The sequence below is a fragment of the Phoca vitulina genome, unplaced genomic scaffold, assembly GCF_004348235.1.
Source record: "Phoca vitulina isolate PV1807 unplaced genomic scaffold, GSC_HSeal_1.0 scaffold28, whole genome shotgun sequence".
NCBI lineage: Eukaryota > Metazoa > Chordata > Mammalia > Carnivora > Phocidae > Phoca > Phoca vitulina.
Window position 1 is genome coordinate 15,893,955 of NW_022589731.1, and position 26,347 is coordinate 15,920,301.

General features: G+C 52.4%; 1 protein-coding gene across 2 annotated transcripts in view; it reads right to left on the reverse strand.

The window, feature by feature from the left end:
• Positions 1–692: 692 nt before the first annotated feature.
• Positions 693–26,347, reverse strand: part of RGS10 (regulator of G protein signaling 10) — a 39,923-nt gene continuing 14,268 nt past the window's right edge. Inside the window, exons 4-5 of one of the 2 annotated variants that reach the window (XM_032423379.1) lie at positions 16,075–16,218; positions 693–2,846 (exon numbers count right to left, since the gene is read on the reverse strand). In XM_032423379.1, the coding sequence (XP_032279270.1) occupies positions 2,700–2,846; positions 16,075–16,218 (291 nt within the window). In that variant the 3' untranslated portion in view covers positions 693–2,699. The remainder of the gene's footprint in view (positions 2,847–16,074; positions 16,219–26,347) is intronic. The other variant, XM_032423378.1, reaches the window with a different exon arrangement.

Below are 26,347 nucleotides of genomic sequence, written 5' to 3' on the forward strand. Positions count from 1 at the left end.
CAGGGGCCTTGCTGACCCTGGAGGGATGCCCTTCCCAGGGCTCGCCAGTTCCTAGAGCTAGCACACCACTGGGGCTAACTAACCGATGCAGAGCTCCTCTCCCAACCACATCCTTTCTCAGGTTCTCACCGGGCTCTCACCCTCCGGGCCACCTGCCCTCATCATCTGGGCCCAGGTACCGGACAACCAGGGACAGCCCCGGGGCCCCAGAGCCTGGGGAGGTGATTCAAACCAGCCAACCCCACGCCTGCTTACCTCGCTTGGCCTTTCCCAAGGAAACCACAACAGATGCCCTTGCCCACAGCTTCCCGCTGTTCCCTCTGCTCCCCAGCCCCAGGCAGCTCTGCATGGCACGGCCTGCCCTTCCTCTCAGGACCCGTCACAAACTCCCTTTGCAGTGGTCATCATCTCCCGATCTCCTCCCCACACCTGAGTGAGAACAAAACCTCCATTTGGTACCACCTGTGCATGCCACGAGCGCATGACTCCTCGCGGCTGCCCCCCGCCCCCTGGGAATCTTGGCACCCAGCCTGGTCACTGGCCCCCTGCAGACACGACTGAGATCCTAATCAACACGTGCCTGGATGGTCAGACGGGGGTGGTCAGGGGGGTGAGGGTGAAAGCTGGGGGAAGCGTCTATCTGGCTGCCTGGATTCCCCACACTTCGGCTTGCTTCCGCAGTAGCTTCAGGAAGCTGAGTTCTGTCCAGGCCTCAGCTTGGCAGTTGGCGGAGGGTGGGCAGCCAGGCGGGGGCAAGCCAGAGGAAGTGGCGGGAGCGCGCGTTAAATGTCCGTGGCTCGCATCCCCCTGGCGCCCAGCTTTCCAGGCAGCTCCTTCGTGACCGGCTTCCCTTTGCTAGACCATCTCCTGGCTGGCTCTGTTTCCTTTATTCAAGCACTTATAAAGCGGCCACCACTCTAAAGGGTCTCGGAGCCCAGTAAGAGGGTTCCCGGCCCAGCTGCAGTGCCCCGTACAAGGCTCTCCAAAGGGAGCACCGAGCCGCTTGCTCAGCTCGCTGGTGACCCCGTTACCCTCCCTCCACAACGGTGCGCTGGGTGGTGCAGCCCTGCACTTTTCTGGTTAGGAAACTGCAAATTGCAAATAGAGGATGGCGTGTCCCTTGCTTGTCCGTCTCAGCGACAAGACCTCGTCCCAGGCAGAGAGAAGGCCTGTCTGGGATGTCCTGGGGAAGGCAGGGAACCCCCGTAAGGGGATCAAACATTTGCCATTTCTGATGAACGCTTGGTCGGGTGACTCGGTTCTCAGCAGTGAATGGCTCCCTGAAGGCCGTCCCTTCCCCAGGCCCGAGATGGACAGACAGGAAACCTTCGACCACAGCAAGTGGACAATGACGCTGGGGAATCAGGGGAACAGCAGAGGGCTTCACGTGAGGGGAGGGTCATCGTCGCAAACTGGCTCACTCAGAACAGAACCCGTCTCTGCCCCTTATCCCGTAATGACTAAACTCCGTTCCCTTCTCTCTCAAAACTATCCTGGTGTGATTAATAAACTACACAGTCCCCCTCAACATCAGGGAATTTTGCAAATGGAAAAGTCTGAGTGGGAAAGCTCACAAGTAACAGTCTGGTTGCTCTGTTTGTACAAACAGGAGCTGAAGGTTTGGCAAACATGCTGGAGAGGTCTGGCAGCAGCAGATGGTGGGAGCAAGCAGCAGAAGGGAACCATGCCTGACCTTGGGCTCTGCTCGCAAAGGGGAGGCGGGGGGGGGGTAACCTGGGCTGGCTGGCACAGCCCTGGCCAAGCAGGGCTTCACTCACAGCCTCTCCACCGAAGAAGAGACTTTCAAAGAGCATTTCTTTCCCCTCGTTGGAGTGCCAAGCCTGGAGTTAACAAGTCCAGTAAAGGGTAGGGCAGAGGAGAAAGGGTTCCAATGTGTCCCCAGACGGGCTATGGGAGAACGGAACATCCCCCCAACTCCGTCATCGGCACGGGCCAATTCATTCAACACCACCTTGCGTTGTCGCAGGGACCCTGAGTGATTTTGCATTTATCTTTCTTCCTGGTTGAGATCTTGTTTCTGTCAAGAAGAACTATTTATCTGTGTTGCATGACATGTCACGGACCGTAGGCAAAACCAGGACAAACCCACACATAAGAAATAAGAACCCTCCGAGGGCGCTCATACACAGCTCCCCAAATCTGTAGAGGCTGTCAGTGATGACTTTTCTTTTCCCAGCCCTGAACTTACTCTCGACAAGTATTTAACCAAAAGGCGCCTGACAGACGACACTCCCAGGGGCCTGAGTTTGTCAGATCAACTCATTCTCGAGCTCATTTGCCAAGTGAATCTGTGGACATGCATGACCCCTCCCCCAGAGGCCGGGCAAAGACTTAAAAGGTAACAGGTGGCTCTAAGTTTCACCTGGTGGCCTCAGAGGACGTTTAATCAAATTACAAAATGCTCAAAGTATCCAGTGTTTAAGGACTCTTCTGCTTATGTGTGCTTGTGCGTGTGTGTGTATGTGAACTAAAACTTCAAAGCTATTTGTTTTTTTATGTAAGATTAGCCATCATGCAAAACTCACTGGTCAAGCAGTTAATAAAATACACATATCCCACGGGAGGGTTTTGTACATTTCAGTCCTTACAGATAACAAAGCAATTATAAACCCTGCGTGGTCCTGAGAGGGAGTTCCTTCGCTTCTGAAAGCCGCCAGTCCTGCCAGCTCTTCGGAGGCTCATGTGTTATAAATTCTCGAAGCCCTTTTAGCTGCAGTTTGGGCATCGGGGGGATCTTCTTCCTCTTCCTCGGTTCGCTTGTGTTTTAAAAACAAGTCAGACTTCAAGAAGCGGCTGTAGCTGTCATACTTCATGAGGTTGAAGATCTAAGGAGAAAAGGAAAAAAGAGTCTAAAAGTTGAGGCTAATCAGACCATGAGTCATTCTATCAAATGTTTATTAAATACCTATCATGTGCCCAAGAAGGCAACTACGTGCAAAACACACAAAGCAAGTAAGTCATGTGCTGGGCAAGGAAGATTTCCTGGATGGTTTTGGTAATTATGAGACCGTCTCAACGGAATATAATAGCCACACGAGCGCATCTACCTTTATCTTCCTTGGAAGTATAAATGCACACAGCACTGATTCATACCCTTGTATCAAGAGGTCCATTAAGAATCTCTACTTTATTTGAATAGATAACACAGGGACGTATTTCTCCAGAAACTTGAGGTGGCAGAACAGAAACCATTCCGTAGGGAGGGTGGTTATCGGAAAGGCCACTGTCCTCTCAGATGATGCCAGTATTGTTAAGAACCCCCCAGAAGTCCGGCATCCAAGATCTCAAATAAACCTGTTATTCTACCAAGAAACAAAATGGGGCTTCTTTAATGCAGGCAGGGGAGTGACACGACCGTGTTAGTGAGGAGAGGCTCTGGGAACAGGCCCTAATTAAAGGAGCAGTTGGCTGCAGCGTGTGGACACCCGCACACTCATTCAGCCCAGGAGCACGGCTCTGGGAAAGCAATGACTCTCGGGAATGTTCTGCAGGTACGAGGGGAGGACCCCTGATGGAGCCTAAGTCTCCTGGATTATAGGGCTGCCTCGTGCACCGCAGGTCCTCAGAGAATTGCCCCCTCTCCTTAGCCATGGTCCCTATTCCCAGCATCCCCTCTCCCCCACTCCTACCCGATCCTTTGCCACCCTCCTCCCTTGCCCTACAAAATCGGTGGAGAAAAGAGAAGCATTTTCCAGCTGTTGTGGAGTACAGTCTCTTGAGAAATCTTCCTCCTTGTCTCTCTCTCAAACCTTTCAACTGAATTTTCAGGACATTCCGCAGATGAAAAATCCACGCCATGCACCCTGGTATCTTCGCTTCCTGCACTACGATGGGCTCAACAAGTGGAAAGTTCCAGAGGTGTCTAGAATGTCACTCACAGCCAGGAGGGGTTATCAAGTGGGTGGTAAAACCCTGACACCTTTTAAATTCAACCTCTCCCAACACACACGCAAACTATTTTGAAACCGAATGTCTGATGGAGTCTAAGGACTCAAAACATCTCCCAGGGGGATGGGAGACCTGGAACCTTCTGCCTTTGTACCTTCCTTCCCCCAAGACGGCTTCACCCACAAAGAGAAGCGCCTAAATCATTCTGCTATCATCAGAGTCCACTGCTCAGGGAAAGATTTAGGACTTTGTGTTTTCCTTAAACTCTTACACTAGTGCCTGCCCTTCCTTCCCTGGGTGTCCCCCCAGTCCTGCCTCAGATCTGCAGCTGTTCAGGAAGAGCACGCCTCCGTAAGTCCCCACCTTGTGCCTCTCCTTGGCCGTCACCTCTTTTTCAGCAATCTTGCAATCCTAGACTGATTTGCTGAGGTTTGGAGAAATCATTCATTTTAAAACAACAACAACAACAACAACAAAACCTCCCAGAAAACACAAAAATCGGAGCCAAGGGCAAGGCGGGGGACGGGGAATGCCATTATCGTTCCAAGGCCTCCCACAGATGAGCTGTGCGGGTGTGACCATCCCTCACCACCTGCAGTATTCAGCTTTTCCAGGCACGGAGCTCCCAGAGGGCACTTTGACATGCCCACCTAGCTGGGAGGCTGGAGCGAGGCTCCGAGTGACTCACAAAAGCCACCTCGTGAGGACCCCTCCTTGCTCTCAGCCCTGCACCCTCTCCCACGCCAGGTCCGCGGCAGATGGGACCCACCACTGCCAGCAGGATGCGGTTCGACCCAAGTGTCTCGTCTGAAGTCTCTGCGTGTGGGAGTGGGACATCCTGTTTGCCTGCCGCAGCTCGAAGGCTCACACTTCAAAGAAGAGAAGAAAAAGGCACCCCGGGACGGAGGAGGCGGGGGACAGAGGGCAGGGGGTTGCTTGGGCTGGGCGGTGGGCAGGACTCGGCCTTCGGGAGATCCCCAGAGGCCACAGGCTCTCGGCACTCCACGGGTGCCAGCCAGCTCGAGGGGACGGGTCTGCCAACTATTTAACAGGAGCGTAAGGGCCACTCCCTGCCATGGGCAGGCGTGAAATGCCCATGAAGGCTTTCGGGCTAGGGCTCCCTCCGCCAGGGGCCTTCGCCTGCCCCTTGGAGCTGTGCAGTCACCAGGTGGTGGCCGCAGCCATCAGACCCCTATGGGAAAAGGAAAAAGGAAAGTGATTTTCAGGGGCTGCGAGCTGCCTAAATAGCTCATCGCTGCCACCAGCAAAGGGGCTCCTGGGCACTGGCCTCGGAGCGTATGGCAACAGGGTGCTCCCATCCCAGGGCCCCCCATGGGGGACGCTCAGTGAAAACGGCTTGGAGGATAGAGAATGCTCCTAAAAATCCCTTTCCAGAAAGTGGCCAAAGGCAGCGTACCCCGCTGCTGACCGCAGGCCACACCCTTATTTGTCACGGGGCAAATGGCCACGACCGGGGTCCAGTAAATACCTGCCCAGTGAATGAACAGAAACCACCCAACGTGCAGGGACAGAGGCTGGCGAAATGAACCAGGGGGGTACCAACCCCGCCGAGAGCACCTTCCAGCCCAGCGCCAGGCCGCGCACAGAGCATTCTCTTGTTAAATCCTGAGACCCTATGAGACCTGATTGCAAAGAGAAGAAACTAGGCCTCAGAGGTTCGGTGCTTTGCCCCTGTGGATAGCGTATCCATCTGCTGGGGCTGCCGAAAGAAGTAACACAGACTGCGGGACTCAAACAACAGAAAGTTCTTTCCTCGCCTTTCTGGAGGCTGGGAGTCTAAAATGAAGGTGTTGGCAGGGTGGGTTTCTTCTGAGGCCTCTCTCCTTGGCTTGTTTAGATGGCCCCCAACTGAGGAGGGTTCAACTTACGATTTTTTGACTTTATACTGCTGCAAAAACGACCCACATTCAGTACAAACCATACTTCGAATGTCGAATTTGGATCTTTTCCCGTGCCAGCGATAAGCGGTCAGATCCTGTCTGGTGATGCTGCCCCGTGATCACGGGCGCAAACAGCTCATGCTGACAACCATCCTACTCCCATACAGCCGTTCTGTTTCCACTTCCAGTACGGTATTCCATAAACGATGTGAGATATCCAACCCTTCACTGTAAAACAGGCTTTGTGTTAGATGATTTCAACGAGCTGTAGGCTCGTAAGTGTTGGGAGCACGTTCAAGGGGGCCAGGCTCGGCCATGAGGTTTGGAAGGTTAGATGTGTTTAATATCATCCTCAACTTGCAGTATTTTCCATTTATTGTCAGGATGCACCTCCATGTTGAGTCGAGGAAGATCTGTACATGGTGGTCTTCCCGCTGTGTCCTCACACGTTCCTCCCTCTGTGTGTGTCTATGTCCTAAACACCTCTTCTTAGAAGGACACCAGTCATATTGGATTAGGGGCTACCCCAATGACCTCAGTTTACATTCATTATCTCCTTAAAGGTCCTATCTTTAAACACAGTCACATTCTGAGGTACTGGGGCTTAGGACTCCGACATCAGATTCTGGAGAGGACACAGGCCATAGCAGCCCAAGAGAGATGGGCGGGATGCGAACACGGGCCACCTCGCTCCCGAGCCCATACTCCGAACCGCTAGGCTGTCCTGCCACTCACCTGGCAGACCAGGAGGCAGTCACTGAAAATGAAGTCTACAAAAAGAGACGTGGAAAGAATGCAACATGTGATTATTACATGTCTAAACACTAAATTTAAAAAACGTGCTAAAATGAAAAACGATCCCAAATATGTTCCTCAAGAGTGTATCTGTGGGGGTGCCTGGCTGGCTCAGTTGGAAGAGTGTGTGACTCTTGATCTCAGGGTCACGAGCTCAAGCCCCGTGTTGGGTGTAGGATTACTTAAAAAAATAAAAAAATCTTTTTAAAAAAAGTGTATTTGTGTGTATAATGGGAAACAAATATCCCTAAAAATCACTGTGGTGGGTTGAACGGGGGACCCGCAAAGTGTACGTCTACCTGGAACCTCAGAATGTGACCTTATCTGGAATAGGGTTAGTTGAGGATCTCGCGATGACATCTTCCAAAAAGTGGTGTCTTCCTAAGAAGTAGAGGACACACAGAGGGACACAGAAGAGGTCACATGAAGGCAGAAGCAACAATCAGAGTGATGCAGCCCCAAGCCAAGGTACAGCAGGAATGCCAGCCCTCACCAGAAACCAGGAGGAGGCAGGGAGAGAGTCTTCCGTAAGCCTACCAGAGGAACACAGCCCTGCCGACACCTTGACTTCAGACTTCTGGCCTCCTGAACTGAGAGAATAGATTTCTGTTTTAAGCAACTCAGTTTGAGATCATTGGTTAAGACAGCCCTTGGAAACTAACAGTCGGCTTCTTGATTTCAGCTCACTCCTGCTTGTGCATAGACAATGAGATGGCCCTAGGTGTTCCAGAAGGCTCTACAAGAGGAGGACTCTCTGATGGGGAGAACTGGCCTCACGGGGCCTGAACTGAGAGCATCACCCTTCCAACACACCTCAAGTTGTCCGCGGGGAAGAGAAAGCAGAAGGTGGAGACAGATCGGGGGTAGGGGTGAGGCTCCAGATGGGCAGACGGCATCGGAGCAGAGCGATATGGCAGACAGACGGTCCTTCTGAGAGACAGGCAGCCGATGAAGCAGAAAACCCCAGTTGGCAGCTAAGGGGCATTCCATACCTTTTTTTTTTGGCCAAGACAGCTGGGGCTCAGCAGGTTGCAGGTTTGGGCAGCCCCACATCTGTCAGCGGCATGCCTCAACTATAAACTATTCAGCATTGTTGCCTTGGGCTCCACTCCGGCAGGCGGCCAGAGGTGGAACTCTCAGTGATACAGGCAAAGGGAGCCTCCTGCCCACGGGCATCGATGCGCCAGGTCCCATCACACAACCAGGGCCCCTCCCTCTCCAGATCCCGGGCCGCTGATTGATTAGGATTGGCCTTTCTGCGAGGGAGAATATCCACGCGGCAACTCCAGCTGGAGGTTGTTCTGAATCTGCTGCTCCAAGAAAGGACACCCTCCCAGAAGCACGCTCGGCCGTGGAGAAGACCGGACGCTTAAGCAGGCTTGAAGGCCCCTCGGGAAAGATTTCATCACTGTCTCCAGTAAGTGCGTTTCAAGCCTAATCTTTTAATGCCTCTCAGACAGCAGGAACATGAAAAGACCTAAATGAGCATCCTCCCTCCTTTCCAAACCCCTCTGCCATGTTATTTCAACTGGATGCAAGGACGAAAAGAAATCCTTTAATGCAGCAGAAAATTTTAGTAGTGAGATTTCATATTTGCTTCAAGAACTGGGTTCTTGAAAGAAGGTGGCAAATGCCACCATCTCTGAACTGCACCTTCTAGAATATGCTCTCTTCCCACGTACCCAGACCACAGACATGCTTTCCTACCCACACGTACAGATAGAAAGTGCCAAGAAAGCGAGCTACCTCCCTCCAGCCCTGAGGCCATGAAATGATCAGAGGCCATGGGGCAGGGCACACACAGGGATGTCCCCACCACAGAAGTTCAAGACCGTCTCCCCATCTTCTGAGTGGAGTGCATCCAGAAGAAGGTCTGAGGGCAGCCAGCAAAGAGCAGCTCAGCTCAGCCCTTGTCCCAACCTGCCAGGCCAGGCCGTGGAAGTTTCTCTCCTGCTTCCCAGACAGGCTGCCAGAGAAGGACGCCATGCCGGGTGGGATCAAAACTCCAGAAGGAGGGTGGACATGGGCAGAGGAGGAGAGATCCCTGCTCAAGGGTGATATCCCCTCACAGGCCCATGGGTCTGGTGCTGTCACACGGAGCAGCGGAGCACTTGGTCCACTTTTTCCTGGAGTCCATCACACTCAAATCCAAGGCTCAAATGACATGCTTTCTACATGGAGTGAAGGTATTTTATTTTTGCCTTAACTCAGGAGGAGAGTTAAAAGCTATTCTAGCACCCACCCCACCTTCTTCCCCTAAATACCTTTTTAAAGGTATAAAAAAAAAAAAAACTCAAAGTATTTCAAATACTATCCTTCCTGCAGCGCCCCATCCCTCCTAAGGCTGTGGTAGACGCAGGGAGCCAACTTTTCTTCCATTTGAATGAAAACCCACGACCTGCTCTTTCGGGCTTTGCACACTGGAAAATGCCAATTTCGGAACTGGACTTGATCTTCAGGGGCAGATGTCAGCGAGCACCCACAAGGCGGAGGGACCCAGAATCCCTGGGCGCGGCCACCACTGCGGACTGGGAGATACAGGGGGTGGGGGAGGGAGTGGACCCCCACCTGACCCCGGAAGCACGGCAGCCCCTCCCCCACGGCCAGGTCCTCACCCACCGGCCCACCCCTTCTTGATGTCTAAAAAGGAAGTGTTTCTCACTTCTCGGTTTCTGGGGAAATTCAAAGTAAAGCACTGCCAACAAGGGGCCGGACGCATGGTTCCTTTCTCTGTCAAGGATGTGGCTGGGAGCACTGACATCTCACTGAAGTCGTTTCTACATTTTTTTTTTTTTTTAAGCATCAGAGGTCGAGGGCTTCCTTTCCCGTGGAGAAGGCCACCTGCATTCTGCCTTCCCCAGACCAGACTTAGCACCAAGCCTGGGTGCGAGTGTCCCGGCAGCACTTGAAACCTGCTTTAAGTGTAGGCACTGGGATCCCTCAGGTTTAAGAAAGAAGAATGAGCAGCCCTGCTCCCCCTCAAACCTCTTTCATGGTCCCAGAAAGCAATGATTTCAAGGTGCCATGTGCAATGACCTTGACCCTCCCATCACCTCCAATCTCCTCGTTGTCCCAGAGGGAACCAATCTGGCTAGTCTGTGGAATTCAAACCAGAGGCTTCAGAGCAAGAAAGGTGGTAGAATGGTGCAGAAGAGACACTTCTAGGAGGAGAGTAGTGTTTTAAATCATTAACATGGCACAATCTCAAGTCACTGAGCAGATTTCAAAGCATTCCATTCTTACACCTTCAGGGAAGGGTCTGGAAGGATATGAAACATACGGGCATTACTGTTAGGGAAGGAGAGGGAAGGCATGGCCTGAGGCGTTTTAACGTTTTACTTCAGACCCTCCTGGGTTATGTGAATTTTCTTTTCTTCTCAACAATGAACATGTAGTTATTTAACAATTAAAATTAATTTTCAGGGGTGCCTGGGTGGTTCCGTCGGTTAAGCGCCTGACTCTTGGTTTCGGCTTAGGTCGTGATCTCAGAGTCTTGAGATCGAGCCCCACATGGGGCTCCGCACTCAGCATGGAGTCTCTCTCAGCTCAGATTCTCTCTCTCCCTCTGCCCCTCCCCCCACTTGTGCTCTCTCTAAATAAGTATACAGAATCTTTAAAAAAATTAATTTTTAAAATTAACCTGCTCAGAATCTGAGATGACACGGTAACGGGATGTGCTCACGGCTCGTGCCGGCCGAGGGGGTCCCTGGGCCGGCCCTCCTCCCTGGAGCTCCCAGCCATGTGGCAGAGCGGCCCGGTGTGTTCACCCCGCCGAGCCGACAAGGCCGGCAGGGACGGGCACTGTCACCTCTTGTACAAAGGAAAGCATGTGAGGCTGCTGAGACCGATTTGACCCCTTCCTGTCGTAGCTGACTCGGTGCCTGAGGGACCGACAGGGATGTGCTAGAATCAGCCAGGCCGGCGGTACACGAGAGCCCGGCGGGGCAAGGGAGACGGGTGAGGGAAAGGAGAAGGCGAGAGCCCTGGCGGGTCTTTCAAGGCCAAAGACAGCGCTGCTGTGAAGCATGTGTGGAAGGAAAGAGGCGGCCCAGACCGGGAGGAGGACGGCAAGGCCGGGTCCCACGGGGCGCCAGGCCGGCAGGTCGGTAGGACGGGTCCAGGTGCACAGGAAGCCCCGCGTCCACGCGGGGTCCCCTCTCGGGCTAGTCGGGTCGCCTTCCCCTGGGGTGAACTTTCTCACTTGCAAACCGAGGTGCCGGGTCCCAGCTTCAAATAGATGCACAATGAAAGTACTGTGGGACCGGTGAGGAGGCTCAGCCCCAATGTCTTCCTGAAGTCACGATGGTGCAGAAAGCTACACATTATTGGCTGTTTCTAGGTGGGGACCCGAGGCTCGGTGAGGGCAAGGCACGGCCACTCTGCATGGCTTTGGAAGCCGGGGTTTCTCAACCTCAGCACTGTTGACACTTGGGGCCGGATAATTCTGTGTCGGGCGGGGCTGCCCCGTGCATTATATTTAGCAGCATCCTGGCCTCCACCCACGAGGTGCCGGTGGCGCCCCCACCCCTGTTGTGACAGCCAGAAAGGTCTCTCCAGACATTGTGCAGGATCCCCTGGGGAGGGAGGCAAAATGGTCCCCGGTTAAGAACTGCATGAAGTTAAAGTTTATCTTCATGTGACATTCTGAAGGACACGCGCAGTAACACTCATGGAGGGCCCTGAGTAAACACGCCACAGATACGCCTGCATTTCGCCTCCCAAGCGTCTTATCATAACCTCCATTTCACCAAAGAGGAAGCTGAGGCACAGAGAGGGACTGCATCCTGCCCAACGTTTCACAGCTACTAAATTCTAAAGTCAAAGGAAAGGGGGAAACGTCAGGTCTAAGGAAATAGGGGCGTGACTAGCAGGGAGCGACTTTTTAACATCAGGGCACTGGAGGTTTGCAGACGGCATCTGGTTACCACAGCTTCAGGGCCTAACCCCAGCCAGTCCCTCCTGACTTAGTTTCTACCATCTTCCTCACTGACTGTATACTCCAGCCATACTGACCTCCTCCTACACACCTAGCAGATCCCCACCCCAGGGCCTTTGCACTTGCTGTTGCCGCTCCCTGGCAGGTCCTGCCCCCTTCTCACCTGGCTTCCCCTTGCCACTCAGGGCTCAGTCACCTCCTCAGGGAGCCCTCCTTGACCACGAGATCCAAAGTAGGCCCCTCCCAGTCACTTTTAGCCCACCACCTGCTGTATTTACTTCATAGCATTTATCTTTTTCTGTCTTCATGGTTGGACGAGGGCTGATTTCTTCTCTGCACACACGGTCCCTAGCATGGTCCCTGGTACACAGTAGGCTCTCCATCAAGATCGTAGCATAAGGGAGTGAATGAAAGAACAAATACCAGCAAACCGACCAGAACTGAAATAGACCTGCCAGCAGAGGATTTTTATAAGAAGAAAAAAAGACACTGCAGGAAATTGCAATTCATTCAAAAAACCAACTCTTTGTAAGGTCGCCTCCTCCTTCCTGCTTCCCACAACTTAAATTTGTCCTTTGATTCTAGGCTAAGGTTCCAAGGAAACAGCCACCGTCCAACCCCCACCTCTCATGGCCTTCCCAGCCTTGTGCGGAGCACACAACCAGGCCACGTTTGCAGAACTGAGTTAAATCAGAGAACGATCTCTCCACTTCCATAAATTTTCCAAAGTGATGGAGTTTTAAGCCCCCAAACTTCTCTTAAGATAGCAAAATGTCTAACACAATCCTTCACAGAACACGTCAACCACAATTTCAGCCTGATGGTTTGGGGGATCAGGATCACTAATGGTGTCACCATCCCATGGCTCAGGGATGCCCCCAGGGTTGTGTGTGGGGCTGGGGGCCCCCACACTCGGTGGCTCCAGATATCGCTGTGCTGGGGGCGGTTTGAAGTTTAGTTTCATTTTTCTGTCTCTGCCCTGCCTGTCAGTTGTCGCTTCTTGCTGCCCATCCCTGCCCGGCCTCCACCAGCATCTCCAATCTGCCATGACCTGAGAAGCCGAGGCCGCTAGAACTGTGTGTAAACCAAGAATAAACAGGACTTGAATGAAGACCCAAGAAGCTCTCCTTTAAATCAGATGCATGAATGTGGGGTCATCTAATTTAATGCTCATGGAGGATTTTCCCACCCTTTTACGCTCCGGCTGCACCCCTGAGGAGGGGCTGAGGCTCCCTGAAGTCTCCCTGGTGAACGGGGTGCAGGGGGAGCACGAAGCAGGTGCTCAGACAGCTCTGTCTGAGCCAAGTGGTGCTCAGCACAGCCAGAACCACTGAGGGGGGCAGGGCTCGAGTTAGGTGAGCTCTGTGGTTCTAAACATGCTCCTCTCGGCTTCAAACTCCTGCACTTAGAAACACAGGGCCCTCCAGGGGGACCTTTGGGGCACAGAGAACTACGGGCCATGCCGAGCACACATTTTGATGGTTACCAGCAAGGCTTCTGAGAGGCAGAGTTTTCCGAAGGGAAACAGAACGCAGAAGCCCTTCCCAGGCACTCGCTGCGGAATCAGCTCCGATGCCAAATACCTTGTTTCCGCCCTGTTGCACCTTTGGAAGATAGTGCCTCTTTCTCCCTCTCAAGTAACTGAATTTTTATTTATTTATTTATTTATTTATTTATTTATTTATTTGACAGAGAGAGACATAGCGAGAGAGGGAACACAAGCAGGGGGAGTAGGAGAGGGAGAAGCAGGCTTCCCCGCGGAGCAGGGAGCCCGATGTGGGGCTCGATCCCAGGACCCTGGGATCACGACCTGAGCCGAAGGCAGACGCTTAACGACTGAGCCACCCAGGCGCCCCTCTCAAGTAACTGAATTTTTAGCAACAGGATATACACAAGTGCTTTCTTCACATTAAGTACTTGGAGCTGCACTGTGGCACATGTGTACTTACAGGAACGAGAAGGATGGAAAATCTAGAAATCAAATATTATCTGTGGTTTTTTTCCAGGTATGGAATTATGAATTTTTTCATCTTTATATTTTGATTTCCCAAACTTCTTTTGTTAAGCATGTAGGATTTTTATAGTCAGGTAAATAGAAGTAATTTTAAAAAATATTTTTCTTTGGGGGCGCCTGGGTGGCTCAGTCAGTTAAGCGTCTGCCTTCGGCTCAGGTCATGATCCCAGGGTTCTGGGATCGAGCCCCGCATCGGGCTCCCTGCTCAGCGGGAAGCCTGCTTCTCCCTCTGCCTCTGTCGCTCCCCCTGCTTATGCTCTCTCTCTTTCTCTCATGAATAAATAAAGTCTTTAAAAAATATATTTTTTCTTTGTCATTTAAAAAAAGATTGGTCTCTGTCCCTTGTGTTTCCTTCTTTCCATGCATCCAGGAGAGTGTGCCCGGTCACAGGGGTCCAGCTCCACCTGGGGACATGCTTCAGGCCTAACTGCAGGACATCTGGGTCCTTGGGAGCCCGAGGTTCCGGCAAATGGAGTGACGTCTGCCTACTGCATTCCTCCCTACTACCTTGGCTTCTGCGGTCCCGGAAAATGGGGTTGCCGGTATTCGCCTGGCCCTTCCAGTCCCTCTGCTCCAGCTGGTCTTTTGGGGCTTTGAGGAGCTATGAGGGGCCCCCATGAACCCAGGCTGTGAGCGTGGCAGAGACTGTGTGGTCTTTGCAGGCAGGTGGACGAGAATACAGCTGGTCTCTAGCACTTCCTGCTCCCTGTGTGACTTTGTACTAACAAACCACTGAGTCTCCCTGAACCTTGCTTTTTGCATCACCAAAATGGGAATAATAATAATGGTGCTGGAGATTAATGAGATGGTACACGCCAAGTGGGCATCAGACACTGAAGGGTACCCCTGAACAGTAAACACTGTTCTTATTGAAAATATCTAGGACACAGGGGGTTCAGTCCAGGTTCTCAACTGGCTGTACTTTAAAGTACCCTGGGAAGCTTTTAAAAGACTCCGAGGTCCATGGGGCGCCTGGGTGGCTCAGTTGGTTGGCCATCCGACTTTGGTTTCAGCTCAAGTCATGATCTCATGGGTCATGGGATCGAGCCCCAAGTGGGGCTCCATGCTTGGTGGGAAGTCTGCTTCTCCCTCTCCTTCTGCCCCTCCCCCCCTCTAAAATAAATGAATAAATCTTTAAAAGAAAAAAATGCCTCAGAGGTCCAGGTGGGGCAGATATCCTCATGCAGCTATGGACACAAGAAGTGCATTTTCACCATACATTCTATTTCCTTTCCGGCCACAAATCCATGTCCATGGCATCCTTCCCATTGGCTCAAAACCACCACCTCCAGGAAGCCCTCAACAAGTCACCCACAGCCACTGGAATTCCTTCAACACCTAAATTTGGTTCAGGATTCAATTCACGTGGAGTTTGCCCTTTCCACCGTGTCAGCTGGAAAACATTCTTGAACTACTTTCCATCTTTGTATTTGCTACCTGAATAACTGTTCCTAATCTCACTCTGAGCAAAGATGGGGCACCGTGGATGCTGGGACAGGCTCTGGGCTCTGTGCCCACTCCAGATGATCCAAAAAAGGCCAACCGAGGCACTGTACCAGTTCCCTGAGTGTGGTGCCAGGACCTGAAGCATCCGCATCACCTGGGAACTTGTTAGGGAGGCAAAGTCTCAGGCCACCTGGGAACCATCACATTTGAAGGTTAACTCTGGGGGTGAGGCCTAGCGTCTGTTTGCACAAGCCCTCCAGATGGGTCTGCGCTTGCTCACCTGCGAGGGCTGCTGAATGAAGCTAAAGACTCATTCGCACCTGTGAGCCAAGGAAGGCTTTTGCTCCCTCGATAAGGATGGAGCCAGGAGAAGCCTGATATTGGTCTGTGTTCCATCGTCAACAAGGGTATAGATAACATTTCATAAGTGCACTCTGAATAGTCACATCTGCAAATTCATGTCTAAGAAATCTCTGGAGTGCGGTTTCGTCCCTTTTCCTATTACCACTGGCATATCTCATAAAAAAGCCTGCCAGAAAACTAATTTACCCCTTATAGGTCCATTTTTTAAACTCAATTTTTCCTGTGTTAAGTGGAATAAAGTGCCAAATGTTAACCTTTTCCTTATAATTCAGGAGCCTCACTATGAACTAGCTTACAGCCTTGGGCCACCAGCAGTGGGTGGCCATGTTTAGATATTTGCACAAAAACAGCCCCAGTTTCCCTACCACTGTGAGTCCTTGTGCTTGCTTTCTAGAATTTTCTCTCTGTTCCTACCTTCAGCAGTTACATGTTGCTTCTTCAGTGTGGGCTCCTGGAATAGCTCCAGCCTCCCTTCTAATCTGGGTTGAGAAGACAGATAACCCTGCTGGTTCAAACTGTGTGTAGACCAAAAGTAGGCAGGCCTGAGGGAGCCTCCTACAGACCAAATCCCGAGCCTGGCCTTCCAGTCCCCTCTCGTCCACCAACCACAGCCCTTCAGTGTGCCTCAACTTGCCCAGCCAGAGGGGACGGCTTCTGGGGTGCCTGGGAATAAGGGTCACATCCAGGGGCAGGCAGGGAAGTCAGGTTACCTGGTCCTGGAGTTTCTGGAACATCAATGGGTGTGGTTCTTCCAGTATCTTCTCATTGAGCCGGGACTGCCCCTCGACATTGACTTGGGATGAGGCCTTACTGGACAGGAAGGTCATGTAGATCTCTTTTGCCTTTTCCTGCATCTGGAGGAGACACAGGGAGCCTGTTACCTGGGAGCCCAGCCCTTCCCGCCTGAGCCCAGTTCTCTACTCCAGCCAGACTCAGAAGCAGCTCCGCCGCCCCTGGGGGCTCTGGCTGCCGCCCCGGGGCTACGCTCTGTGCTGGGAGGGCTCGTGATGGGCCTAGCCCCTACTCCCACCCCTGCCACATGTCTGTAGCCACATTTCCTGTCATGAAATTGCGACACTATCCATTTAGAAATGAAGAGAGAAAGAATCCCGGCCCAGAGTGAATGACAGTCTGCACCATTCAGAACCATCCTGTGAAGCCTCCAAACGAAGGACTCGAGGGAATATTTTTCAGTCATAAAAAGGAGCAAAGCATGGACACACGCTACAACATGGTGGAACCTTGCAAACGTTGTGCTGAGGAAAGAAGCCAGGCCCTAAAGGCCAAACACTGCACGGTTCCATTCACGTGAAATATCCAAAAGAGGCAGATCCACAGAGACAGAAGGCTGAGTGGTGGCCCAGAGCTGGGGGAAGGGGGCAAGGGGGAGCGACTGCAAATGGGTAAGGGGTTTCTCTGCAGGACAGTAAAAGATTTCTGGAACTAGGGGCGCCTGGGTGGCTCAGTTGGTTAAGTGACTACCTTCGGCTCAGGTCATGATCCTGGAGTCCCGGGATCGAGTCCCGCATCGGGCTCCCTGCTCAACAGGGAGTCTGTTTCTCCCTCTGACCTCCCCCACTCTCATGTGCTCTCTCTCTCTCATTCTCTCTCTCTCAGATAAATAAATAAAATCTTAAAAAAAAAAAAAGATTTCTGGAACTGGATAGTGTGAACGTACATAATGCTGCTGAACTGTATACTTTAAAATGATTAAAACAGTAAAAATGAGAGCCCTAAAAAATGGTTAAGTGGTAAGATTTATGCTATGAGTGTTTTACCACAATTTAAAAAATCAAGTTTGGGGCGCCTGCGTGGTGCAGTCGGTTAAGCGTCCGACTCCTGATTTTAGCTCAGGTCATGATCTCGGGGTCGCGAGATGGAGTCCCACGTTGGGCTCCATCCTGGGTGTGGAGGCTTCTTGAGATTCTCTCTCTCCCTCTCCCTCTGCCCTTTCCCCCTCTAAAAAAATAAAATAAAAGTTAAAAATAAAAATAAAAAAGATAAAAAACCAAGTTAAACCATGCACACATATCCCAACCGGTCATCAAGCACCTACTATGCCTGAGACACATGCTAGGGGTTTTACAGCTATGATCCCATTTCCTTAATCCCCTGATCATCCAGCAAAGGACCATTTCCTGTTGACGCCACTTCCCTGATGAGGACTCAGAGGAGAGGCGATGTGGCTTATTCAAGGAGCCTGCAGGGAGACTGAGGGCTGTTTGGCTCCAAAGCCTTGCATCCCCCCACCCTCCCGGCCCCAGTCCACGCCTGTGAGCTACATCACCCCCTCTAGGGGTCCAGTCAGTCCACATTCCAGGACAGGGATTTTTTTGGTACCGGGATATGAGCCTAAGCAAAGGGGAGAAGGCTCGCTGCCCACCCGGAGTCCCAAGTGCCGACCTGCTGGAAAGCATCAGTCCTAAGTAGATACAGGCCCTTAAAATGCTTCTAAGCACAGTTGGAAAAGATACACCCACGTGCATTCAGGTTGCAGCGAAAACCTAGAGCAAAAACACTTAGGGTAAGTGCTCTCTGTCTTAAAAAGAGCATGCCTCCTTGCTGGGGCTGCACAAGGCAGCCTGGTCCTCCAAGGCATCCCCTGAGGGTTCTATTTTCTCCTAGAGAAAGGAGGCACCTTGCTGGTGGCCAAGATGGGGGTCGGTTCTCTGAACATTATAGCCTCATCTAGTACCTCACCCCACAGAGCAAGTCGGGAGACCAGTGCTTCTGATCTGCAGCCACGGAGCCATGATGTGGGGGGTGGGGGGAGCTGGGGGGCTTCATGGGGCCCAGAGAAGAGCCATTGTCTCCAGAGAGCCCACCTGGGACCCTGAACAGGCTTGCAGAGCTCGGCTCAGGACAGCCCAGGCTCTGGAAACATTTGGCCTTCTAGAAACCACCAGAAGGCTTCAATACTTGGTGCTTGAAAGGAGGGGAGTTTAACTTATTTTGGTTCCAAGGAGTAGTTGACAAAAGATGCCATGAGGCCAAGGCTTGACCATCCTACCCCCCTCCCCAGAAAGAAAGTCTTGACAGTACATACAGGAAGACTACCCGGGTGGGAGATCAACGCCCCAGGCCATGGTGTCATTTCTGGATCAACTATTGCCGTGGACCATTAACTGATGTCCAACTCAACAACACAGGAACATCTTAGGCTAAATATGGCTACTCCAAGGGACAAGTCTGGAGGCCATTGCAGAGATCCAGGCAGGGCAGCACTTCGGAGTTTCTTGCTTTCCAAAGACCTACCGCTCCATGAAGTCACGAGCCCCACTTCCACCACCCCTTCTGTCCGTGAGGAACAATTTTGGAAAACCACTTCCTGTTTTAACAATACTTCATGAAAATACAATTCCAACTAGTCTGATCAGCAAACTCCGTGCAGAGCTCTGGAAATAGAAATCACTTGGGTCTCTCCTCCCCCTTGAACATTCACACACACGTTTTCCAGATGAATCCAGGATATCTTGGGTGGTTCTGCAAAGGAGAAGTGTACCGAGTAGCCTGAAGCTTGGAGGTGGGGGCGGGAGGGGCCTGGAGGAGAGGAAGCAGGTTGGGGGGCGGGGGGTGAAGGTATGCTGGCCTCTGGGAGGCTCAGCCCCACCCTGAGGTCCCCAGCCACCCCTCCTGAGTCTGTCTGGGAAGAGTGTGGGGTCCCCGAGGCACCCAGTCCAGGGCCGACCTGGTGCATGGCTGCCCCCACCCCTGGCTGAACACACACAGGGCAATGGCTTCAGCCACAGAGCTCATCTGGGCTGGGATAGGAAGCGTGACTGAAAAGGGAAACCCTTAGACTGCAGACCACAAGCCAGTCACGGGAAGGCCTGGTGCCCATGCCGAGAACTCTTAACAAAAAAGAAGAACCGGGTCTCTCGAGTTATTTTGGTAGATTTTCCATCGCTCTGTTAACCCTCTTCTAGCCCCGCCGGGACGGGGACAGAACGGGCACCACCAGACTGGTGGAGCTGCCCGGGTCTACGGTTCTGGGTGTGAGCTCGAAGGATGGCCAGCTTCTCTTCCCCAGCCCGGACAGCCTCCGCCAGGACACCTGCTCTGCGGAGAGCCAAACAGGCCCAGCATCTGACCCTGCCTGTCCAGAAGGTGCTAGAAAAGGATCCCCCAGGGCCCATGTGATGACTCCTGGCATCAACCTGAGGACCGCCTGTGGGAGTGTGTGCACCCAGATGAGCTTCTCCCAGACACCCCGTGAGTCTGGGGCCTTCACTCCAGCCTGGTAATGCGTCAGTCATAACAACGCCCAGACAGAAGTCAGCGCTCAAGCGCTGCACCCTCAGCACATGCGCGTGGAAGGGAAGCAATTCGTTTAGTATCAGCCCGAGACACAGCAATCTACCCAGAAGAACAACAAAAGCATCAGCATCCCAAAGCTCCCTGCTCTTTCTTCTCTCCCTCATCCATTAAGGGGCTGAAACCTTTTCCACTGGGAAAATAAAACCTCCTTCCACTCCACGTGCCCTTATCGCTAATGACCTCCCCACTCCTGACTTCTTCCTGAAACATCTCAAAGGAAAAGCGTGCACTTTGCATCTCCATCGTCCCTGTGCCCCCCTCCTCGGCCCGCTCAGCCTGGCTTCCGCCCACCTGCTGCCCACCTCCCAGCAGCCCACCGACATGCGCCGGTGCCTCAGTCCCTCAGACCTTCTCCTGGTCTGCTCTCTGGCCCCTGGCTGCCCTCTCAGGATCCTCCAACACCTTCCTGTTTCTATCTGTCTCCTTTGTAGGTTCCCGTCTCTCTGTTCCCCCATAAATTCTGGGATTCCCAGACTTCTGCCCTAGCGAGGATGCTTTCCTAACCACGTGCTCTCCCAAGATTTCAGCCCAACCCTCTTCCCCAAGCTACTGACCATGGAGCCAACTGATTTCTAGAAATGTGGGCTTGGATGTCCCACAGACACCTCCAACTTAACACCAAAAAGCAAAGTGGCCCCTCCTGGCCAGTGGGTCCTGCCATCTCTACTTCAGGAAGCTGAGAGCCACGGTCCCCAACACCTGTCTCACCCCACACTGCACCTGTCACCGAGATCTGTTCACTCAGTTCACTCTGCCTCCTTCACATGGCTGCACAGTCAGTCCTTGTCCACTCCCAGCACTCGGCCGGAGATAGACCGCAGGAGAGGACACACGAGAAAAGTTAAGGATTGAGCCACTACCTTTATTCATATCAGCTTCAGAAAAAGAAGGAGGCAAAGAAAATAGCAAGTAGACGATGCGAGAATATTTCTGAGAACTGGCTCAGGAAATGGAAAGCAGTTGGAGGGACAGCGGATGACTCTGCAGGGAGTGTGACAACAAACGTGCACCTGCACGGGTGGGGAGGGGGGTGCCAACAAGGAGCATCCGAAAATGGCAGGAACTCAGGGGGCATCAGGTGGCCCAGACAGAAGGGACAAGGAGGGCAGCAGAAAGAAGCCATTAGACCCCCAGAGCCCCGATACCCCCAACCCTGAGCAGTTATCCCCCATCCCTTCTCCATGAGAGACTAGAGTTTTTCCACTAGAGAAACTGACTCAGGGAAGCTGCAGAACAGAGGCACGAGGAGGGGAAGGATGAGACACCAAACGGTGAAGCGGAACTCTACTTTGGACCCCCAGCAAAATCCTCCCAGCGCCGCGCACTGGACGTACGTGTGGTTTATGAGCATATCGGGCTTGTGGCCACCAGGAAGAGACTACAGGGCCCCAGGCTAGAGAAAACAAAAGCAAAAAGGAATTCCACAGAAGGATGTGGAAGTCAAGTTGAAATCTCCAAAAGAGAAGTGGGAACCAAAAGCCAAAGAGATGAAAAAAATGGGAGGGAAAAGAGGTAAAAGTGAAGGTCTCGCTCTGTCCAGGGGAGGAGGGCCGTCACTGGGAAAGAGTCCAGAGAAAATGGAAGGAAAGGAGTTACCAGAAGTCACGACAATCGTAACAACCTAACATTGCCCAGAACTACACATTTCCAGATTAAAAGTCTCTACAAAACGCCTACGTGGTGGATGAACCCCAACCCCCCAAAGCTTCTGACTATATAGTTGTAGAATATTTGTGATGAAAAGAAGAACATATGCTATTCCAGAGGGAAAAGAGCAAAAGAAACAAAACAGTTTACATATAAAATACTAATTCTTGGGCGCCTGGGTGGCTCAGTTGGTTGGGCGACTGCCTTCGGCTCAGGTCATGATCCTGGAGTCCCTGGATCGAGTCCCGCGTCGGGCTCCCTGCTCGGCAGGGAGTCTGCTTCTCCCTCTGACCCTCCCCCCTCTCATGTGCTCTCTCTCAAATAAATAAATAAAAATCTTTAAAAAAAAAAAAAACTAATTCTTAACAAAAATGGAAGACAATGGGGCAGGTGTGTTCCAAGGTCTAAAGGAGTGTCGACCTAGAATTCATTTCTGTTCCATCACAGTATCAGTGAAGTGGGAGAGTAGGGGAAAAAATAACATTTTCACTCAACAAGATCTTTAAATGTCCACCTGCCATGTCCCCTTCCGCAGGAAGCTACTGCTGGCCGTGTTGCCCCAGGATGAGGGAGCGACTCAGGACAGAGGAGGTCCCAGGTCCTGGAAGCAGGTGAGGGGCTGAGGAACACCCCATGGTGGCAAAGGAAGGCCTGGGGACGCCCCCGTGGGAGCTGTGGTCAGAGGGCCCCCAGGGGATGGTCCCCAGGTGAACCCCAGCTGCAGAGGCGAACCGAGAGGCCTGAGCCCACGCGACACCGTGTCGAGAGGCATTTTAGAGGGCTGCTGGAGGTTATAAAAATAAGAAAAGCACAAGATGGTCCAAGAAGAAAAAACATGGAAGCATCCCCTTTGGCTCAGCAGCAAACAGGAAAGAGACTTCATCGTGAAAATACAGTAGACAGGGATGTGAGTAAGTGAAAGCTTGGTTATAGCAAGAGGAAGCTGGTAGATAACATCTAGAAGTGATGAGTTAGCTCGGAAGGAACAGGGGCGCAGGGCCAGCCAGTGCTGAGTCTAAACCACGCCGGGAGCAGCTGAGCTCCACTCGGGCCAGCCTGGACCCAGCCAAACCCATGCTGAAAGGCCCAGCAAGAACCAGAGGGGGAGTGAAATCTGGAGGGTGCTGCGGGGTGAAAGGCACCAGCCCATCTTACTCCAGAAGGAGCGTGGGTCACTTGGGGATTTTTGAATATATATATATTTTTTTTAATAAAGAAGATGGTGTTGTAGCCTTTTAGGAAAACCTTTACTTTGGTACTTTTTTTTTTTTTTTAAGATTTTATTTATTTATTTAAGAGAGAGCGAGAGCGAGAGAGAGAGAGCACACGAGTAGGTTGGGGGAGGGGCAGAGGGCGAGGGAGAAGCAGCTAAGCAAGAAGCCTGATGGGGGGTTCCCTGCCAGGACCCTGGGATCATGACCTGAGTTGAAGGCAGACGCTTAACTGACTGAGCCACCCAGGCGCCCCTGCTTTAGTACTTTAAAATTTTTTTTTTTTAATTTTTATTTCTTTGAGAGAGAGAGAGACAGACAGCGAGAGAGGGAACACAAGCAGGGGGAGTGCGAGAGGGAGAAGCGGGCCTCCCGCGGAGCGGGGAGCCCGATGCGGGGCTCGATCCCAGGACCCTGGGATCATGACCTGAGCCGAAGGCAGACGCTTAACGACTGAGCCACCCAGGTGCCCCTGCTTTAGTACTTTAAATAAGAACCTCAAACACTCTAAATCCTGGATCAGGTTGTAGTGTTAAATAATATGTAATTGAAATCATAAATACCATAGATCCCTTCCCCTATAACCCTGTTAACTCTAAAACACTATAAAAAGGCAAGGTACCATTATATTTAAATACCAGTACCAGTCCCTCTCGGAGCTATGATTATTAGAAAACTGCACTGCGGAGCGCCTGGGTGGCTTAGTTGGTTAAATGTCTCTTGATTTCAGCTGGGGTCATGATCTCAGGGTTGTGAGATTGAGCCTCACGTCGGGTTCCCCATTCAGCTCAGAGTCTGCTTGAGACTCTCTCTCTCTCTCTCTGCCCCTCCCCCCCACACTCGCACATTCTCCCTCTCTCTCTCTCAGATAAATAAATAAATCTAAAAAAAGAAAGAAAGAAAGAAAGAAACCTGCACTGCCCCACCCCTCCCCCTCCCCTACTCCTGGCTTGGTTTTTACAAATCTGCACAAACTGCCATGTCCATCTCCACTCTGTCACAGAGTGAACAAGCCCAGTATGCACATGCTGCTGAATGAATGAATGAGTGAATGAGTTCAGGGATACCCAACACCTCGTTGGAGCTTTTCCTGAGGTTTTATCACTCATAAACACTGCTCAGTTTTAGAAAACAGATCCATCTCTTGTGCGAATTCATGAATTCATGGGGGAGAGGCACTTTTCAGAAAAATTTCAAGCCATAAAGAAATTGGGAAGGGAGAGAAGTGCTTTGAAAGCTGTCTGCTGAGTATGAACACCCTGAAAGGTACAACCACCCTAGGTTTCCCAAGGAGGGCGGGGGTACGGGGCATCACCCTCCCAACTTCCTAAAGCCCAGCATCTCTGCCGCGCACGCAGAGTGTCAAGACCTTCCCGTTCCCTTGGCGAAGCACGGGCCAGGGAAGAGAGCGGGGCACAGTGCAGGTCCACTGTTGGAGCTTCTGAGAAAACATGTCTGTCCCTAGGGCCATCACTGCAGCAGGAGGGGAGGGCGCTAGGACCCCGCCCCGCGTGGGTCCTCAGGCGCCAGCTGACCTGAGTGGGGAGAGCAGGAAGTAAACAGCACCAGGCTGCTCTAGGCACTTGGATACAGTGGGGAGAAGACAGACAAGGATCTCAGACCCACGGAGCCTGCGTGATAGCGGGAAGACAAGACAGTACAGAAAGGAAATAAAGAAATCCTACACACAAGAGGCCAGAGAAGTTGTAAGTGCTCTGGAGAGATCCAGCTGGATAATCCTAGGGAAAGAATGAAAAAACAAGCCAGCACAGAGCCTATTTAAAATAATGGAGGGATGCCTGGGTGGCTCAGTCAGTTAGGCGTCCAACTCTTGGTCATAATCTCAGGGTCGTGGGATGGAGAGCCCCATGTCGGGCTCCACGCTCAGCATGGAGTCTGCTTGAGATTCTCTCTCCCTCTGCCCCTCCCACTCGTGCTCTCTCTCTCTCTCTCTAAAATAAATAAATCTTTAACAATAAATAAAAAATAAAGCAATGGAGGCAACGTAAGATTCATACGGATCCCACCAAAGCCTCCGTTCACTGTAGAGATACACCCTCGACAGACTCCCTGCTGGACCAGACAGGGCGAGTCTTATTGTGAAACTCGGTTGGGCTCACTTCTCCCCCTGCCTCCGTCCCCCTCCACTTTTTAAAATTAGTGCTTTGGAACTTACTCCTGGTTTTACTTCCCCTGTAGCCAGACCCGCTGGAGAATACACAGGCCCCGCAGTCAGAGACCTGGGTCTGCGCTCTGGCCCCGTCCGCACCAGGCCGGGCAGCATGGGCAAGCTGCTGTGTGCCCTCCCAAACCACAGCCCACACATCTGGAAGGATGGGGACAGTCATGAGGCTCAGGGTGATAACCCAGATGAGGTCTGGGCGCCACGGGCCTCACGGATGCTTGCTTGCTTCCCAGCACTGTCGGCTGGCTGGTGAGGCACTCACTGCATGTTCTAGGCTTCAGGACACGAACCTTCAAGGGGTCATATGCTGGGTGTCGGGGTGGGGGTGCAGCGAGGGGCTGCCAGAATCTGGAAGCTCTGCCTGTAGGATGCGGATGGGCCAGGGCAACCCAACCCCGTGGCCTTCCAGTGTTCACCTGGACTCCCAGGCTCTCCAGGTGTGAGCTCCCCTCCCTCCCAGCCTCAAGCCCAGAAGAACTGGCCTGCCCCTCATGCACTACTCTCCCACCACCTGGCCTTCCTTCGGCTCTTCTCTCCAGGCTGTCCTCCCCACAAGCTACCCCCACCCCCAAACTCCACTTCAGGTGTCAGCTTCCCCACCGACCCCCACCTAGGCTCCCACGGAACCCACACTTCCCATTTCTCTGCTTAGCACACTTGCAAAGGCTTGTTTAACAAGCTGCTTTCCTTCTCCATGCCTGTTCCCTAAAGAAGCTCATCTGTCTTTGTCCCTGTGTGTCCCCCACACACTTTACAGGGCCTGGCCCTAAGCAGGCCCTCCACAGAGATCTGGTGGACTCAATTGAATCTAAGGATGCACGAGCATGATGCAGGGAGAGCGTCCAGGAGACCTCGGAATGTTGATCCAAGTCCCAGCTCAGCTGTGGGGGGGCCTCAGCTTCCCGATTAGTACAATGTGGTGGCAGAGTGGTGGAGGGAGGGCCGGCTGACCTGTAGGCCCCTCTCACCCCCAACACATAAAGAATATGGCAGAAGAATGGACATCTGTTTGCCTGTTGGGCTCTCGCCTAGGGTTTTAGCCTGAGGCTGGACAAATCAAATTGCACAGTCCAGCATTTATGGACAGTGGCCCCTGGGCCCTGTCTTGGGTGCTGGGGCCGAAGGAAAACAATGAGCACTCCTGTCTCCAGGGTGGCATCCCAGCTTTCCAGGGCAGGCAGACTCACCTGCTCACTTTTCCCCAGAGGCCATTCACCGCCTAGTAGGCTCAGACAAAGTCATCCAGGGAAGAGAAGAAGCCCAAAGGAAGCAAATGCCAAGGGTCCTGCTTGGGAAGGCCTTCTTTTTTTTTTTTTTTAAAGATTTTATTTATTTATTTGAGAGAGCGAGAAAGAGAGAGAGAGCATATGAGAGGGAGGAGGGTCAGAGGGAGAAGCAGACTCCCTGCTGAGCAGGAAGCCCGATGCGGGACTCGATCCCGGGACTCCAGGATCATGACCTGAGCCGAAGGCAGTCGCTTAACCAACTGAGCCACCCAGGTGCCCTGGGAAGGCTTTCTAGGCTGACCTAGGAAATTCAAGCTAAAGGGAACCTATCTTAGCATCCACCCTCAACCTCACAGAGAGGAAGGTGGTAGAAGGAAGGCCCCGCTGCTCCATCTTG